Here is a 15,244-nt window from a genome sequence, read left to right as displayed (position 1 = left end):
AACCAGGAGGTGGACGAGTCCAGAGCAGCACATGAAGATGAAGAGCGGCTCCTCAATACCGCAGCATGTTAAACACACTGGGGTTGGACACCCCAATGACCAAGCACCCTGCTTAGCCACTTCTGCAACACCCACGGGACATCCAGCACCAGAAGCAAGTTTTCAAGGAGCCTGCATGTCACCTCTGAGCACCTGAGCCTCCAGCTAGCTGTGCCACACAAGTCCACAAAACAAAACACGGCAAGGGAAAGGATCTCTTCATGCAATTATCTGCCCTCCTCGCTGGTACTGTGTGGGCAAGTAGCAGGTGGGAGTGTGGCGGGGAAATTTGCTTGGCTGTGAAGCTTTCCTTCCAGGAGAGCCATGGCTGAGAAGCAGACACTTGGATGAAGTAACTGTGCTGGGGAAGGGTGATTAATAACCTCCTTTCACAGCCCACAGGTTCATTGTGGGAACAACACTTCAGAGGTCTACGGAGAGGCTTTGCTCCTACTTTCTTTTCCTGTTACTTACCTCTTACACACACTCCTCTCTGCTGTGTCTAGCCTCTTCACGGAAGCTCTTTGAACTAGCAGTTAAAGGCGATGGGTATCTCAGAAGTACCAGGCACAAGCCAACAGGACGCAGAAGAGCTGAGCTTGGCGGTTGACCCAGCAGATCTACAGCTATCTGCTCAGTGCAGCCTCCCAGAGCATCCCAAACTTTCCTTCAGCAAAGCCTGGCCTGGAGAAAAATGCAGGGGGAACCCTTTGTGCTTGGTCCCTCTTGCAGATAGACCCAAATACCTGAGAGATCAAGGAGTGATCTCTTTATCAGGTAGTATAGTGTTAGGACAAGAGGCAATGGCTTTAAAATAAAAGAGTGGGTTTACAGTAAATTTTAGGAAGAAATTCTTTACTGTGAGGGTGGGAGGCACTAGAACAGGCTGCCCAGAGAAGCTGTGGATGCCCCATCCCTGGAGGTCTTCAAGGCCAGGCTGGATGGGGCTTTGGGCAACCTGGTCTGGTGGGAGGTGTCCCTACCCATGGCTGGGTGATCTTTAAGGCCCCTTCTAACCCAAATCATCTGTCCCCAGTTAGGGGACCCATGGGACCACCATGCCCAGCCACGCACCACATGTGGAAACTTCATCCCTCCTTTCCAAACAGCCACCCCTGTCCCACCAAGAACAACTTGATACCTCAAGATACTAGTCAACCAGTGGCTGGTCAACCAGTGGTCGTGATGCTGATGATGCTCGAGGATTACCACTCTGGAGCAGTAATGCTGATTTCAAGAGGAGAGTGACAAGAATGGTGAAAATAAGAAACTGGTAGAAATCCCAGATGATGAAGGACCAGGCAGATCTCTCTGACCTCCTGGTGGGTGGGCTTTGCTGGTCATGGAGTATGTAAAAGATGGTTCCCACAGAAGCAGAGAGGCTCGGAGAAGACCCTGTATGGAAATGAGACTGGTCAATCCTCAGGTGACCAGCCCAGCTTCTCATCTAAGGCAGAAGATTTGACTCCTGCAGTGCATGGGGTGCTTGGCTACAGAGCTGCACCCACACACTCGTGCCAAGCTTCTTGCAGGCTTAATCTGTGAGAGAACACAAGAGGAGGCCTGGTAAAGGTACACAAAACAAGCAGTCATATGGGGAAAGTAGATTAGGAGCTTTTGTTCTTCTCATACAACACTGGAACAATGGAATATATCCCGCCAGTGAAATGACTAGGTAGAGCAAATTCACAGCTGAGAAAAACAAACACTTCTCCGCACAAACACAATCAGCCCGCTGTACGCAGCGCTGCTGGAATCCACCGAGGCCACGCCAGGTGAAATTCAAATGGAGAGTGGGCTTTCCTACGGCTACACAAATACCCGAAGTTGCACCGGTGGATGCTAACAGAAGGGATATTAACCCGCGTGCTTCGCCGCTTAACCCAGCCTGCAACCCCTGGTCCACCCCCTGCAGAGGTGGGCAGCGAACTCCTGTCTATCCGTGGCCAAGATCTTCAGTGCTGCCTGCCACAAAGCAAGGGATGCTGCTCTGGGTGTACACGAGTTTGCATCTGTCTTGTGTGCATAAGAGGGAGATGTATGTATGAGCATGCGAGGAGAGCATCTGGTGGTCCGTACATGAGCGCGGGTGCTGCCTGGGAGAAAGGAAGGGAGGGTGTAAAGCGCGATGCAGAGGGCAGTTGTTCCTTCATGGAGGTTTCTGGTGTTCTCATTTGTTCTTTTTTTTTTTTTTTTTTTTTTTCTCTCTTGTTCCCTAGGGAATTTTAAAGGTCTGTGTAAGCAAATCGATCACTTCCCTGAGGATGCAGATTATGAAGCCGATACAGCAGAATATTTCCTCCGTAAGTCCAGAGGCATTTTTCCTTGCAACTGCTCGTAGGTGCTAGTGTTGGGTGCCTTTTGCTCTCTGAAGGCAATGCAGTATAACTCTGGGCCCTGAGGGGCTTGGGGGGGCTGAGGGAGCGATGTCTGTGAGGGGTGGGCAGGGCCCCTCCATGCCCCTGAGCCTCTGCATCTCCCCTGGCTGTCTCCCCTTTCACCTGCCTGGGACCTGCTGTTTCTAACTCGTTGTGACAACCAGTGGCATATTCTCATTAATGGCAACCAATTATGAAAGAAATCTGGAGTCTTTTAACCCAAATCCATCAGAGAGCTGCAGAGCACAGCCTGACACATGACAACAACGCTCTCTGAAGCCCTCTCCAAGGCACAGGCCGCCTGGGGACACGGGGTGGGTGCAGGTCATGGTTGCAGCTGGTTCTGCACCCACAGCTTGGGCACAGGACCACCAGCGCTCCCCTCCACATCTCTGCTTTGAATGCCCAAATGCGTGCGCCCACCTAATGCAGAGCAAGGTTATAGTCCCTCCAGTTGCATCAGATTTAAGAAATTCCCTGAGCTGTGTCCGAGGAGCACCCATTTCTCTCTTGTGCCACCTCTCCCCAGACACCAGTGGCCTGCAGAGTGGACCCATGGCAAGCCGCCATTTCCTCCTGCCCTGCGAGCAGGAGCTTGCTGTTCCTTTATCTCAGCTGTGTCCCCACTATCCGTTCCTCTCCCTGCAAGCACAATGTCCTCTGACAACACGAGAAGAGATCTTCTCCCTTCAGGAACCCGAGACAAGAGCTTTTGACCCCCCAAGGTGAAGCACCAGTGGCCTCCAAAGGCCTCTCAGAACTGCTCCTTGTCTGCCAGGTGTGCTGGGAGCCAGCTGCGGCGGCCCAGCCCTGCGGCAGAGATGAGAGAGATAATTTAGGCTCTGGAAAGCTCATTTGTATGTGAAAAGAGGAGGCTCTTATGCTGCTTCCTCTTGGTTTCTCAAACACTCCTTCGCCCACTGTTATTGTAAATAACCCGGGGAGATTGCCTTTCCGCAGCCTTGGTCTCTTCATGGCTGCGTGGCCCCTGCATGGCGGAGCAGGAGGCTCGGCTGTGATCCGTTTTGGCACAGCAGCTGTGCAGGCTGCCTCCAAGGACAAATCTGCTCTTGCACAGTCGTTTGGGAGCGAGGAGGCTGCAAGCATCCACTGAGCTACAGCAGGGAGAGCTGGGGGAAGGGGGCGAACATCCCAAGAGCTGTGGATCCGTTCCCTCAGAGGGAAGAAGGTCTGAAGGCAAAAACTGTCAGGACCTGCCAGTGGCCCCAAGGCAGAACCCTTTTAATGTGAGAAGTGGGTTCAAAGTGGGATTTGGCTGGTCCGTTAAGGACTTCTCATGTCACTCCTGAGGGGAATGGGGCTTCTGCTGCCTTAGCCCTGGCTGGAGAGGGACCTCACCGAACAGCCTCTTCTCAGGACTTCTGCCAAATTGGGGTCCCCAGCTGCTCTGCACAGGCAGCACCTGGAGGTATGAGCAAAAGCAGCTAGAAAGATATTTATTATTATCAAACTAGGTGATTCCTTTGCTTGGAGGACCAGCATGACTGTGGGAGAGGGCCCGTGGCCAATCTAGAAAGGCTTAGACTTTATGCCTGCCAGCCATCTACAGAAGGTGTCTTATGTTTCTAGAAATGAAACACCAGTCAGGGAGTAAGCAGCAGCATCCCTGTGCTTCTTTGCTGGAAGGAATCTGACTTAGAAAACAATCAGATGCTATGAGGGAGTATCCAAACACCATCATAAATCCTCTTCTCTTTAGCCCCAAGGATCCCAGAAGACCGGATGAGATCCTGCCCCTCTCTTGCTTGCATGGTCTTCCAGAGGGGCAGGAGGCAGGGGCTGCCCTCACCCTTCACATGCTGCCTGCAGCTCCCCATGTCAGCCAGCAACTTGAGTTCTCCCAGCAGATGGGAATTTCAGAATTCAGACCCAATTAAAACCGATGAGGTCAGGGTGGGGTTGTGAGCATCCCTCTAGAAACCCTCCGAACAGAGGATGTCTGCTTGATATTTGCTCACCGCCATTTAGCTTCGCCTTGTCGAATCCTGCCTTGCCTTCCAGAAGCTATTAAGAAGGTTATTATCACTCGCCTGTTCCCTGAAACACAGCCAGGCAGAACTGGAAAGCAAGCAAGAGAGGTTTTCTCCCTGTCTTTTCCATTCCCTATGTGCAGGCAGGGGGCTAGGGCCCCCCACAAAAAAAAGCCTATTTTGTCTGCCTGGTGGGTTCCCAACACCAGCAGGGTCTTTGAAGCACAATCTCTCCTTGGTTCGTAAAAAGTCACATCTTTGCTTCAGTAAGGTTCATTCTTGTAGGCAAGGAGGGATTGGCTTTCATCCCTCTTCCAAATCTTTGCTCCACAAGCAGAATTGCACCAGCGTGCCTGATACCTTTCTTTACCAAGCAAGGCTTCATTTCACGCTTCACAGCTTATTTTCTCTTGGGAAGGGAGGAAGGAAAACCTTCCTCATAAAAAATAAGAATATCGGCAACACAAACTGATGCAGAGTGCCCAAATACATGTGAGTCCCCCCCAAAGCTCTGGGGTACATCGTGCATGCCTGTGCAGGCATCTGCGTGCATCTGTGCCATTGCCCTCTGCTGGCTGAGCTCTTCTGTATCGACCGATGGCGTGCGTGTGTGTGGGAGCTGGCACACACGCACCCATCCCTGTCCTCTGGAAGGAGCCCAGTTGTTTAATCACCAGGATAAAGCCCTGTGTGCCGGCACGCAGCGCTTGGAGTTTTGCTCCTCAGCCTCACTGCAGTCGCAGAGCGGAGAGCAGCACCAGGAGCTGCTTCCCAGCCCTGAAAAAGTCTCCTCCCCTGAGAGGATGGTGCCTTTCGGGGATGTTTCGAGACTGAGTGGTGCTGTAGGATGCAGTGGGGCTGATGCTCTTTGACACACGGGCTTGAGCAGCATCAGTGCCAGGGCTCTCCTCCACCCATGGTCCCACCAAAAGCTGGGGGAAGAAGGCGGGAGGCAGGCGGCGAGGGGAGGCCCCCAGCTCCGCCAGCCTCCGTCTCCTTGCTCCAGCCACAACTTCAGCGAGAGCTGCTTGCAGCTGCTCTCTTCCTATGGCACACTTTCTCCATCCCCCTTTTTACTCCCTCCTGAATTAGTCCCTTCATTCTCCCCGCACCTACCAAACACACTCGCGCCCTCCGGTCCCCCTTCGCCCCATGCTGCCTCCGCACCCCCGTTTCCTCTCTCTGACACGTGCACTGTTATCTCTGTCCCTCTCCCTCTCTCCTCCACAGGGGCTGTTAGAGCCTCTAGTATTTTTCCGATCCTGAGTGTGATTCTGCTTTTCATGGGTGGACTCTGCATTGCAGCCAGCGAGTTCTACAAAACCCGACACAACATCATCCTTAGTGCCGGCATCTTCTTCGTGTCTGCAGGTAACGGGACACGCGTGGGACGGGCTTTGGGGCACGGGTGGGCTGTGTTTTCCAGCCCCGATGAGCCTTCCCAGGGGTGAAGATAACCCTATGAGGAAACCTCTCCATCCCGCTGCATGGAGACCATGGTGGGGAGAGGGTGTCCCTGTGTCCGGTGGCTTTTTGGGACCGGCATGGGAGAGTGGTGCAGGGATGCGGGAACAGCCTGAGGAAAGCTGTGGTGAAGCCCACAAGTGGGTGTAGAGTTTGGGGACCCCCATCACCCCCTCCCCGGGTCATTCTTGCCACGTTGTCCTCCTGACGGCCGCCTCTCTCTCAGGTCTGAGTAATATAATTGGCATCATCGTATACATATCAGCCAACGCTGGAGACCCCTCGAAGAGCGACTCCAAGAAGAACAGCTACTCCTACGGCTGGTCCTTCTACTTCGGGGCCCTGTCCTTCATTATAGCCGAGATGGTGGGAGTGCTGGCCGTCCACATGTTCATAGACCGGCACAAACAGCTGCGCGCCAACGCTCGCGCCACGGACTACCTCCAGTCCTCCGCCATCACCCGCATCCCCAGCTACCGGTACCGCTACCAGAGACGCAGCCGCTCCAGCTCCCGCTCCACCGAGCCTTCACACTCCAGGGATGCCTCTCCCGTCGGGATCAAAGGGTTCAACACCCTCCCATCAACAGAGATCTCGATGTACACCCTGAGCAGGGACCCGTTGAAGGCCACCACCACCCCCACCGCTACCTACAACTCCGACAGGGATAACAGCTTCCTCCAGGTTCACAACTGTATCCAGAAGGAGAACAAGGACTCTATCCACACCAACACAGCCAACCGCCGGACCACCCCGGTATGAAGCCGTCGCCAGGAGCTGGAAGCGGGGCAGGAGGAGGCAGGAGGACGGGGGGTGGGATGGGGGGCGAGGGCGGGGGGCGAGGGCAGGGGGCGGCGGATGGGGGGGAGGAGGAGGAGGAGGAGGAGGCGGCGCAAGCGCCCCTGGGGTGGGGCCCTTCCAATCGCAAAAAAAATATATATATATAAAAGTTAAAAAAAAAAAAAAAAAAAAAACAGAAAACACACAAAAAAAACACACGCGGAAACAAAAATAAAAAATAAAAAGAACGGCCGATGAGCAAACAGATAAGCAGACAAACAAGCACGCGAACAAAACAAAAAGCAAACAAAGAAACAAGCGAGCAAACAAACAAAAGAAAAAAAAAAAAGGAAACGCGAGGAAAGGAACAACAGTGAAAAAAAAATCTTAAAAAAAAAAAAGAAAAAGAAAAAAGAAAAAAAAGAAAAACTTTAAAACTGAGAGAGATTTAAAAAATAGAAATAAATTTAAAAGAAAATGCATGATTTCCCATGTACCATTATTTTAACATTTAATAAAAACAGATTTAAAAAAAAAATATAAAAGGGAACCAAGAAATAGCAAATGACAATATACCAAGTGGGAGGAGGAGGAGGCAGCTCTTTGGATTTTGGGGGGGGGGGGGGGTCATTAATTTTATGGTTTGTTTCCCACTTACTTTATCCCAATGCAGGCTCCTGGGGGAGCAGAGGGGGGATGGACTGGCAGTGACTCCCCTGTCCTGGGGCTCCCAAGGGTTGCAGGGGACCCTGGGGTGCCAGGGGGAACAACCACAGCCCGTTCAGCCCCCCCAGGACCCTGGGGAGCCGCTTGTCCCTTGCGGGTCCCCAGGGATAAGGGTGGCTGCTGTCCCCAGGGAGCACAGGAGCTGCCACCAAGTCACCGCCCGCAGTGTCCCCGGGGGTCCCGGGGGCTCTCCCGGCCCTGGGGACCCTGGGGTCAGCAGTGACAGTGCAAAAAGCAGAGACACGCAACGACAAATGAAAAAAAAAAAGAAAAGAAAAGGAAAAAAAAAAAAAAAAAAGGACAAAAAAAGGTTTCTTAAAAAAAAAAAAAAGTGGCAATTTTTTTAATAAAACAGCAACTATAAATAAATGTAAATATAATAAGTGGATTTACTTGCAAGAGAAACAGATAGTATTTTTGGTTTTCTTTTCATTTTTATTTTCTCCAGCTTTAAACTGTGAACAAACGAAGCGGGCGGCGGGGGTGGGCGTGGGGGGCCGTGGGGTGGGGGGCCGGGAGGGGGTGCGGGGCTCCCACCGCTCACTGTGCTGCTGCAGGGGGGCACCAGAGCCCATCCCCGAGGGCTGCTGTGGGGCAGGGGGCACTCACACACCCCCCTCTGCAAATGCTCGGAGGCTCCCCGGGCCCAAAATGTGGTCAGCTCACCTCCAAGTGTCCCTGGACACCCACCTCTCCCGTAGGGGGGGTCCCTTTTGCCGTGGCCATTTGGGCCCCCGCCATCCCGCAGGGATTCAGATGAATTAAAAGGGAATTGGTACACCCCAAAAAGGGGTATGGGGGGAGGGAACTGTGGGGAGGGGACCCCTGGGGGCTGCTCTCCACCCCCCCAAAGCAGCACGGTGTGCAGGATGGGTGCGCCGAGCCCTGGGGCAGCTCAGACCCACTTTTTCGACTTTTTGGTTTTTAGCTTTTTTCTTTTTTCCTTTTTTTTTTTTTTTTTTTCCTTTTTTTCTGTTCCCGTCCCTGCTGCTCCAGTTTCAGGAGCCTGGCAGGCTCCTGCTTTGGCTCCCAGTGGGGTTTCTGCTTAAAAACATCTTGACCCCCCCCCCCCCATTGCCCCCAAATACTTCGGCTTCAGCCCCCGAGGCGGGCTGGCAGGGCGAGGGGAGCAGGTGGGTGGCCAGACCCCTGCTGAAACCCCCTCCTCTTAAAAATAAATAAAGGGGTACAAAATTCAAATGACCCCCCCCCCCGGTATATGGGGATGAGTGAAGCTCGGTGTCCCAGACATTGGCGTTGGGGGGTCGGGGGGATGTTTGGGGTTAAACCCAAAGCCCCCCTGGAGCTGGGGAGCATTCACAGGGGGAGGCAGGGGCCGAGCGCAGGAGCCCCCCTTGCGAGGGATGGGAAGGGACGAGGGCTGGCGGGGAAGCCTTTTTCCGAGGGTATTGCTCATGTCCAGCTCAAAGCAGTACAAGAAAACCGACCTCCATTTTCTTTCTTTTCGTGGGTTTTTTTCAGACTGTTAAAAAAGAAAAAAAAATTTTAAAAAGAGAAAATGACAAAAAAAAAAAGAATCCTGGTACATGAAATAAAGATTTTTTTTTTTATATATATATATAACTTGGTCCTCGTTTAAGTGGATTTCTTGGGGGCGGAGTGGGGCGGATTTAAAGAGGAAAACATCCCGATGTGCTGGACGAGCACCTGGAAAACCAGCAAGAGGAGCAAGGACGCAGCGAGAGGAGCAGGTAAACCCCGGCCATGCCTTCGTCTGGCCTCGAAAAGAGGCCACGAGGCTGGGCTTGTTGCAGGCCTTCCCTGTCTCCTCGTCAGATCTCCAGGCGAGCCCCTGGTCCCCCCAAGGGCATCACGCTGCTCCCTCCGCCCTCCGCCCCATTTCGGCTCCCCCCTGGGGACCCTTCCCACACAAAATGAGGGCACCAACAGGGAGGGGGAGGCGGCGAAGCGGGACGGGATGCGGCCGCCATCCCGGTGGAGGCTCCTGACTGCTCCCTCCTGCAAGCAGGGCAGTGGGGAGATGTGGCTCCAGCCCCACATCCCAGACAGTGCTCCAGGACAAGGACAAAAGATGCTGTCCCTTCTTCCCCCCCTGCTTCATCCCTCCTCTTCCTCGCTTTTACAGGTCGGGGTGATGGAGGGGGAAGGCAACACCTAGAAATGAGGCCTGCCGAATCCTGCCCAGTGCCCCAGACAGGGCCAGCCTCCGAATAATAGCAACTAACAGCAAGACTCAGCACTTTTCACGTTCAAAGCACTTCACAGACATTCACTAATTAATTGTCACAAGCCAGGCTGTGTCGGATGCGAAGGGCCTGTGCAGGGGTGGGAGCCCTCATCTCCCCCTTCCCCTGGGGTATACGGACATTTCGGGTGGGTGCAAGCCCTGTCCCCTCGGCCCTGGGTCACGGTGCTCCTCCTGCCACCCGTTCACCTCCCCCAGGCCCTGGCTGTGCTGGATGAAGCCCGTGGGATGTTGGAGACCTCCGGCATAGATGACAGCCTTGGGTTTGCTTCTGCGGGAGACCAGCGCGTGGGGAAACCCAGCTCCTGGGCGATTAAATTAGCACAGGGCATTTAACAGCATCGTCGAAAACGGTTTAAACACCCAGGAGCGCTAATTAGTGGTAATGGTTTGGTGAGGGAGGAAATTAAGACCCAGGTATGGAGCCCGGCGCTTTTCTCTGCAGATGATTTTCAGTGCCAAGTGACGACGGGGAGAGGCCAAGCGCCAGGCGCGCACGCCGCTCGTCGGACTTGCATGGGAGGACGTCGGTGGGGGAGGAAGGCAGCTGCTCCTTTCAAAAAAAAAAAAAAAAAAAAAATCCCTCATCTTTCAGAAACTACACGCCGAAGACAAGCAAGGAGAAGGAGAGGTGGTGGGGATGGGGTCTGTGTGGGGTGCTGCCATGCCAAAGCCACCGTGTGGGTGAGGATGGCCAAGGACAGGCCGGCCAAGTGTGCTGGGGTCTGTCCGAGTGCAGGGCTGGCTCCAGAGGACCTGGCACCCCACGTGGAGAACACCACCTGAAGGCAAGCAAGCAGCATGCCCAGAGGTGCTCACACAAGCACCAGGAGTGCCGGGCCCGTGCTGTCCTGCTGCTGCTGCCAGTACAGGCCTGAGGAGCTCAAGCTCCCAACAGCAGAGGGACCCCACCGGAGAATTGAGGGCCGTGCTGCTTCCCGTGGGCACAGCCACGGGAGGACAGGAGCCCCATGACAAACCCCAGCCCCCCGACCCGGCCCCGGTGCCGACGTGAGCTGTTCTGGCAGAGCGTTGTCACTTGTGCTGGTTTTCCACAGCCGAGAGGAGCGACGTGCGAATGACGCCAAACCCTGCTGGCCTCCTTTCGCTTGCCCTTTATCGAAACCTCCGGGCCGGTGCGGAGGTAGGAGACGGGGTGCTGGAGCCACCCGTGGCACCACACACCCCAGATGCGCAGCAGCGAGGGTGCAAGGGTCCGTGCACCACGGTGAGGAGGTCTCGGTGCCCTCTGCAGCCACCGGCTCTTGACATTGCGCAAAGTCGACACCGAAGAAGCCGCCAGCTTCTGCAAAGGGGTCAAGATGTACGGCTGTGGGCTGAGTCCCAGAAAGCGATCTGCAAGGGCAAAGTGTTGGGCTAGGGAACAGGTTTGCCTCGCTGCTGCTCCTCCTGCTGCTCCTCATCCCCTCCGGGATGAAGGAAACGAGGGACTTTGCTCTCTGGGGACCCGTCAATCAGAATCTGCCACCGCCGTTTAATTTGCTGAATGCAGGGCTGCTGGCAGCTCGGGGCTGTGCCCATAGCTGAGCAGGCAGTGCCATCCCGTGGGATGAGCCCAGCACAGCAGCCGAGTCCCAAAACCGCACTGTGCAGAGCCGGCGGCAGCACAGGCCTTGAGGGATGTCCCAGCCCTGGGCAGCGGGACCTGGACCGGTGTCCTGCTGCTGCATGAGGGTGGCTGGGGACAATTTCCATTTTTCTAGGCTCCCTGCTCCTGAGCTCTCTCCTTTCTGCTGTAATCTGGGAGCAGACCCAAGGACAAAACCTGTTGGGATGTGGGGATTCGGCTCGCCCCGATGGGACAGGCTCCAGCCAGCCAGAGGGAAGGTATGGTGTTAGGAGGGCAGAGCAGACACAAGGCTCTGAGACCCTCTGCATCACTTGCTGGCCCACCTGGGGACCAAACTACCAGTTCAGTCCCTTCCTAACCTCCTTCTAACCCCAAACTGAGGCTGCTTCAGTTCAGGAGCAAAATCAGGGACCAGCCTTGGGTGTCAGCGGTGACCTTGGGAGGTGCCAACTTTGGAGGGACAGGCAGGGAGAAGGAGAGACAGAAACACCTCGGGCTGCTGCAGCGGGAGCTCCCAGGAGCAGGGCGAAGGGTGTGCATCCCTGCCGGCTGCCCCACAGCACCCGCAGCCCGGTGGGAGACGTACGCGGCACGGCTTTGCCCGAGGAGACAAAAGCACGCGGCTGACTCCTCCGAAGCCAGCAGAGAGCAGATGGCACCGAAATCTGCTCAAGAGGAGAGAAAGGAACAGCCCCAGGGCTCAGCTCCCCGCGTACCTCCAGACGCACATTTGTCCCCGTCCAAGCGTCTCTGGCTGACCGAGGGCAGGGGAGGGATGGTGATGCAAGGTCCCTTGCCCCCGCTCCCTTTTTTGGGGTCTTTTCCTCCTGCAGGCTGAAGCCAGCCACCCCAGGAGCCATGGGGCAGAGGGCAGGGGGCTGTCCTGTGCCCTCATCACTGTCCCGTAATGCTGCTTTAAGGAGTGGAGGAGAAAAAAGCTAGGGCAGACCCAGAGCTGCCTCAGCTCCCGGCAAAGTCCTGCTTAGCCCTCTTTGCCCAGCTGGCACAAGCAGCAAGCTTTCCAGAGGAGGGACCAGCTGGGCAGCAGCATTTTCAGAGCACGTTTAACCCCAAAAGACGCCGATTGCTTTCACAGGGGTTCCTGCAACACCGCTGATGCTAGAGTGCCTCAATTTCAATCTCATCAAGTGCACCCCGATTTCGGCAGCAGCTCTTGTCTCTGACGTGCTTCTTCTCCTGGGGAGGTGGGGGAACGCTGCCCTGCAGCACCGCTCCCCGGCCCCAACCCTGCACAGCACCCAGGCACCCACGGAGGAGCCTCCCCAGGGTCTCCAGCAGCACCGCAGCGCGGCGAGGATCCGCAGCTCGCTCTGCGGAGCGCCAGGCTCCCACCCCAAACCCTCCCCGCCTCCCGCAGGCTCAGAGCCAGCAGGGACGCTGCCGGCACCAGCTGCTCTCATTGAGCTTTGCAGAATAAACTCGTGGAATTAGCCTGTTGGCTGCCGGGATCAAATCCAGCGCTGAATGCAGATCAAAGGAGACAATCTCCCCAACAGCTTTGCTCTGGAAGGGGCAGCGTTCAGCAGCTGAGGATGGAGTGTGATCCACGGTGCCTCTTTGATGGTGCGTTTGGTCCAAGCCCCGGTGGTCGAAGTTACAGCTGTCCTGGGAGAGGTCTGACACCGGTGATAGAAACAGCCAAAGCCAGGCAAGGGACAGCTCTAGTTGAGATAATTTTGGGGAGCACCCTACATGCCAGGAAGCTTTGCCTGACAGCCTTTTCTTAGCAGCATGAACGGAGCAGATAATGTAGGGCAAGACTGAATGCAACAAAGAAATACAGTTTACAGGCAGAGAAGCTTGTCAGGTTTCTGTCCACCCTCAAAGGTCTGTCCCAGCAGACGTGGGGAGCACTCAGCATGGCTGGAGGAAGAAGAGGGGGGAAGCTTATCCCTGAAAGCACAATCCCCCCGCCAAGCACAAACTCAGCACAGTCCCCGCTTGGACCTTCCCGTACGGAGCTGGTGGCTCCCAGCACACGCAGCAAATCTGCCAGGTGCCACCTGCTCCCAGCCCCGCTCGGCTGCACAGGCAGCAAATTTAAACCCGGGTTCATGGCACAGGGAAGTTGCTCTATGGCTATATATTTTATTTATTTATTTATTTATTTTCCAGGGAAAATGTAGCAGCAAAGCACCTGGCCTGAGAAAACAGCAGAGCGAGGAGGCAGATAAAAGTGCAATGAGGAGGATGGGATGGGAAGAGGAATGCCGGGGAGGAAGGAGGGCTTCCCTGGATGTGAACAGAGGGAGAGGGATGGAAATGCAGCTTTTTTTTTGGTGGAAGTGAACCTCCTGAGCAGATGAGCAGCCAGGCAGTGGGCAACCATCCCCACAGAGCTGCAATGAGAACCCAGGAGCCAGCAGTGAGCTTTGCTGCTTTAAATACAAAGACTTCAGAGAAGGAATCTGACTTGAGGGCTGTTGGGCTTCTCAGCTGTGGGAAGGTGTCAAGGCTGAAGATTATTTTCTTTGGGCTCGTCAAGGAGCTCAAGGCCATGGAGACTAAATATGGTACAGGTATACCATGTATTTGTTGTCTGGTCAGAAGCAATTGGCGATTTTTGATGCCACTGGGTTATGGCTGTGAAGGTTTCGGACCGGAGCAGTGGTGGAACAAGCCCCTTCTTTTGTGGGTCTGCAAACACCAGCGCAGATTCCAGAAACGGAGAAGTGGGAAACAAGAGTGTAAAACCAGATGGGAGCAATTTATCCTAGCTGTTTCATAAGCATCTTCCAGGGAAAAGTGATTAGCCTTATTAACTGATTAATTAACTGATTAACTGAAATTACGGATCAAAGATTAAGTGATTGCAAGCAAGTGTATTTTGGGCAAAGTCAGCACTTTTCTGGGAAACTGCGCATCTCACGTGCCGTTAATGAAAGCCCTTCAGCAGATCATCTGCAGAAACAGTGCTGGGGCAGGAGATGTCGGGGGTGAGGTCTGGTGCTGCAAAAAAGTGAAGCAAGACCACTCCGTCCCCTCTTCTAGTTGATCCCACCTAAATGGAGCATCAAATCTCACCCTCCTAAAGACTAGGTTTTTCTTAGAACTTAAGAGCTTTCCTCTTGATAAGAAACTGGTAGATTATGCCTTGCCCAGAGGAGTATTTATTCCACACTGGCTGCTCCTTGTGCATGTTTTCTCCTCTGACGCATGCTTACACCCAGCTCCGTTCCCAGGAAAGGCAGCTGGATGGGCTAGGCCCAAAGTGCAAATCTCTCATTTTCAGAAGACAGCAGCAGCATTATGCTTGCTTTTGAGCACCTCACACAGGGCTGGGAAGGAACAGGAGGATTTTTGTTTATCAGTCTACTTGCTTTCTCTTCATTCATTCCCTAGTCCAGTTTTCTCTGAGGAGACATAAAAGGAGCAGAAGTCCCAAACCAGGACATGAACGTAGCCATGTTCAGGCTGAGTCTAACGCATCCCGATGGACAGCATGGATTTGTCTTATTTTAAAGCCCAGCCAGCCCTGCCCAGGTCAAGAGACGAGGGATGGGTGCTGCAGAAGCCCAGTGCCAGCTTACCCGGAGCCAGCACCGTGCCTGCCACCACCCTAGGACTGCTCCAGCACTGGCGACTTCTGTCTCCACAAAGGCTGTGCAGGGTGAGACAGTTACAAATGGTATTTTATAAACGACGTTTCTATAAGTGGATTATTTTTTTTTTTGCTAGCGGGGAAAACTGCTTTAATAATCCTACGTCTGATTAATGGCACAGCCTCCTGGCAAAGCAGAGACTGCTTCGGTTCTTTCTTGAGGAGGAATTAAAAGTGGTAAATAAAAGAAGAAATGCACGGCACTCTGCCTGAAAAATATTGATCTAGACTCTTCTTAGGTGAAAGATGACCAGTGAAATGCTCTAAAGAGTTGGGCGATATAGCCTGTGAGCTAAAGACATCTGTAAACTGGATCCTGCTCTTTTTAAGGGTAGAGAAAATTTCAGTCTCTCTGTCATGAACAGCTGAGATTTATGGGTGGATTTTAATTCTTATTCTCCTGGAAGGGAGAGAAACACTTTCCGT

At 54.0% G+C, this 15,244-nt stretch overlaps 1 protein-coding gene across 1 annotated transcript in view; it reads left to right on the top strand.

The window, feature by feature from the left end:
• The window catches only part of CACNG2 (calcium voltage-gated channel auxiliary subunit gamma 2), a gene marked incomplete at both ends in the record, with an annotated part of 47,416 nt that extends 40,782 nt beyond the window's left edge, over positions 1 to 6,634 (top strand). The window contains 3 exons of the mRNA XM_084306193.1: positions 2,259 to 2,342; positions 5,639 to 5,779; positions 6,099 to 6,634. Coding sequence (XP_084162319.1) covers positions 2,259 to 2,342; positions 5,639 to 5,779; positions 6,099 to 6,634 — 761 coding nt within the window. The remainder of the gene's footprint in view (positions 1 to 2,258; positions 2,343 to 5,638; positions 5,780 to 6,098) is intronic.
• Between the last annotated feature and the right edge of the window lie 8,610 nt (positions 6,635 to 15,244).

This window comes from Netta rufina, assembly GCF_964035555.1.
Source record: "Netta rufina genome assembly, chromosome: 1".
NCBI classification, from domain to species: domain Eukaryota; kingdom Metazoa; phylum Chordata; class Aves; order Anseriformes; family Anatidae; genus Netta; species Netta rufina.
This window is presented reverse-complemented; position numbering and strand designations above follow the sequence as displayed.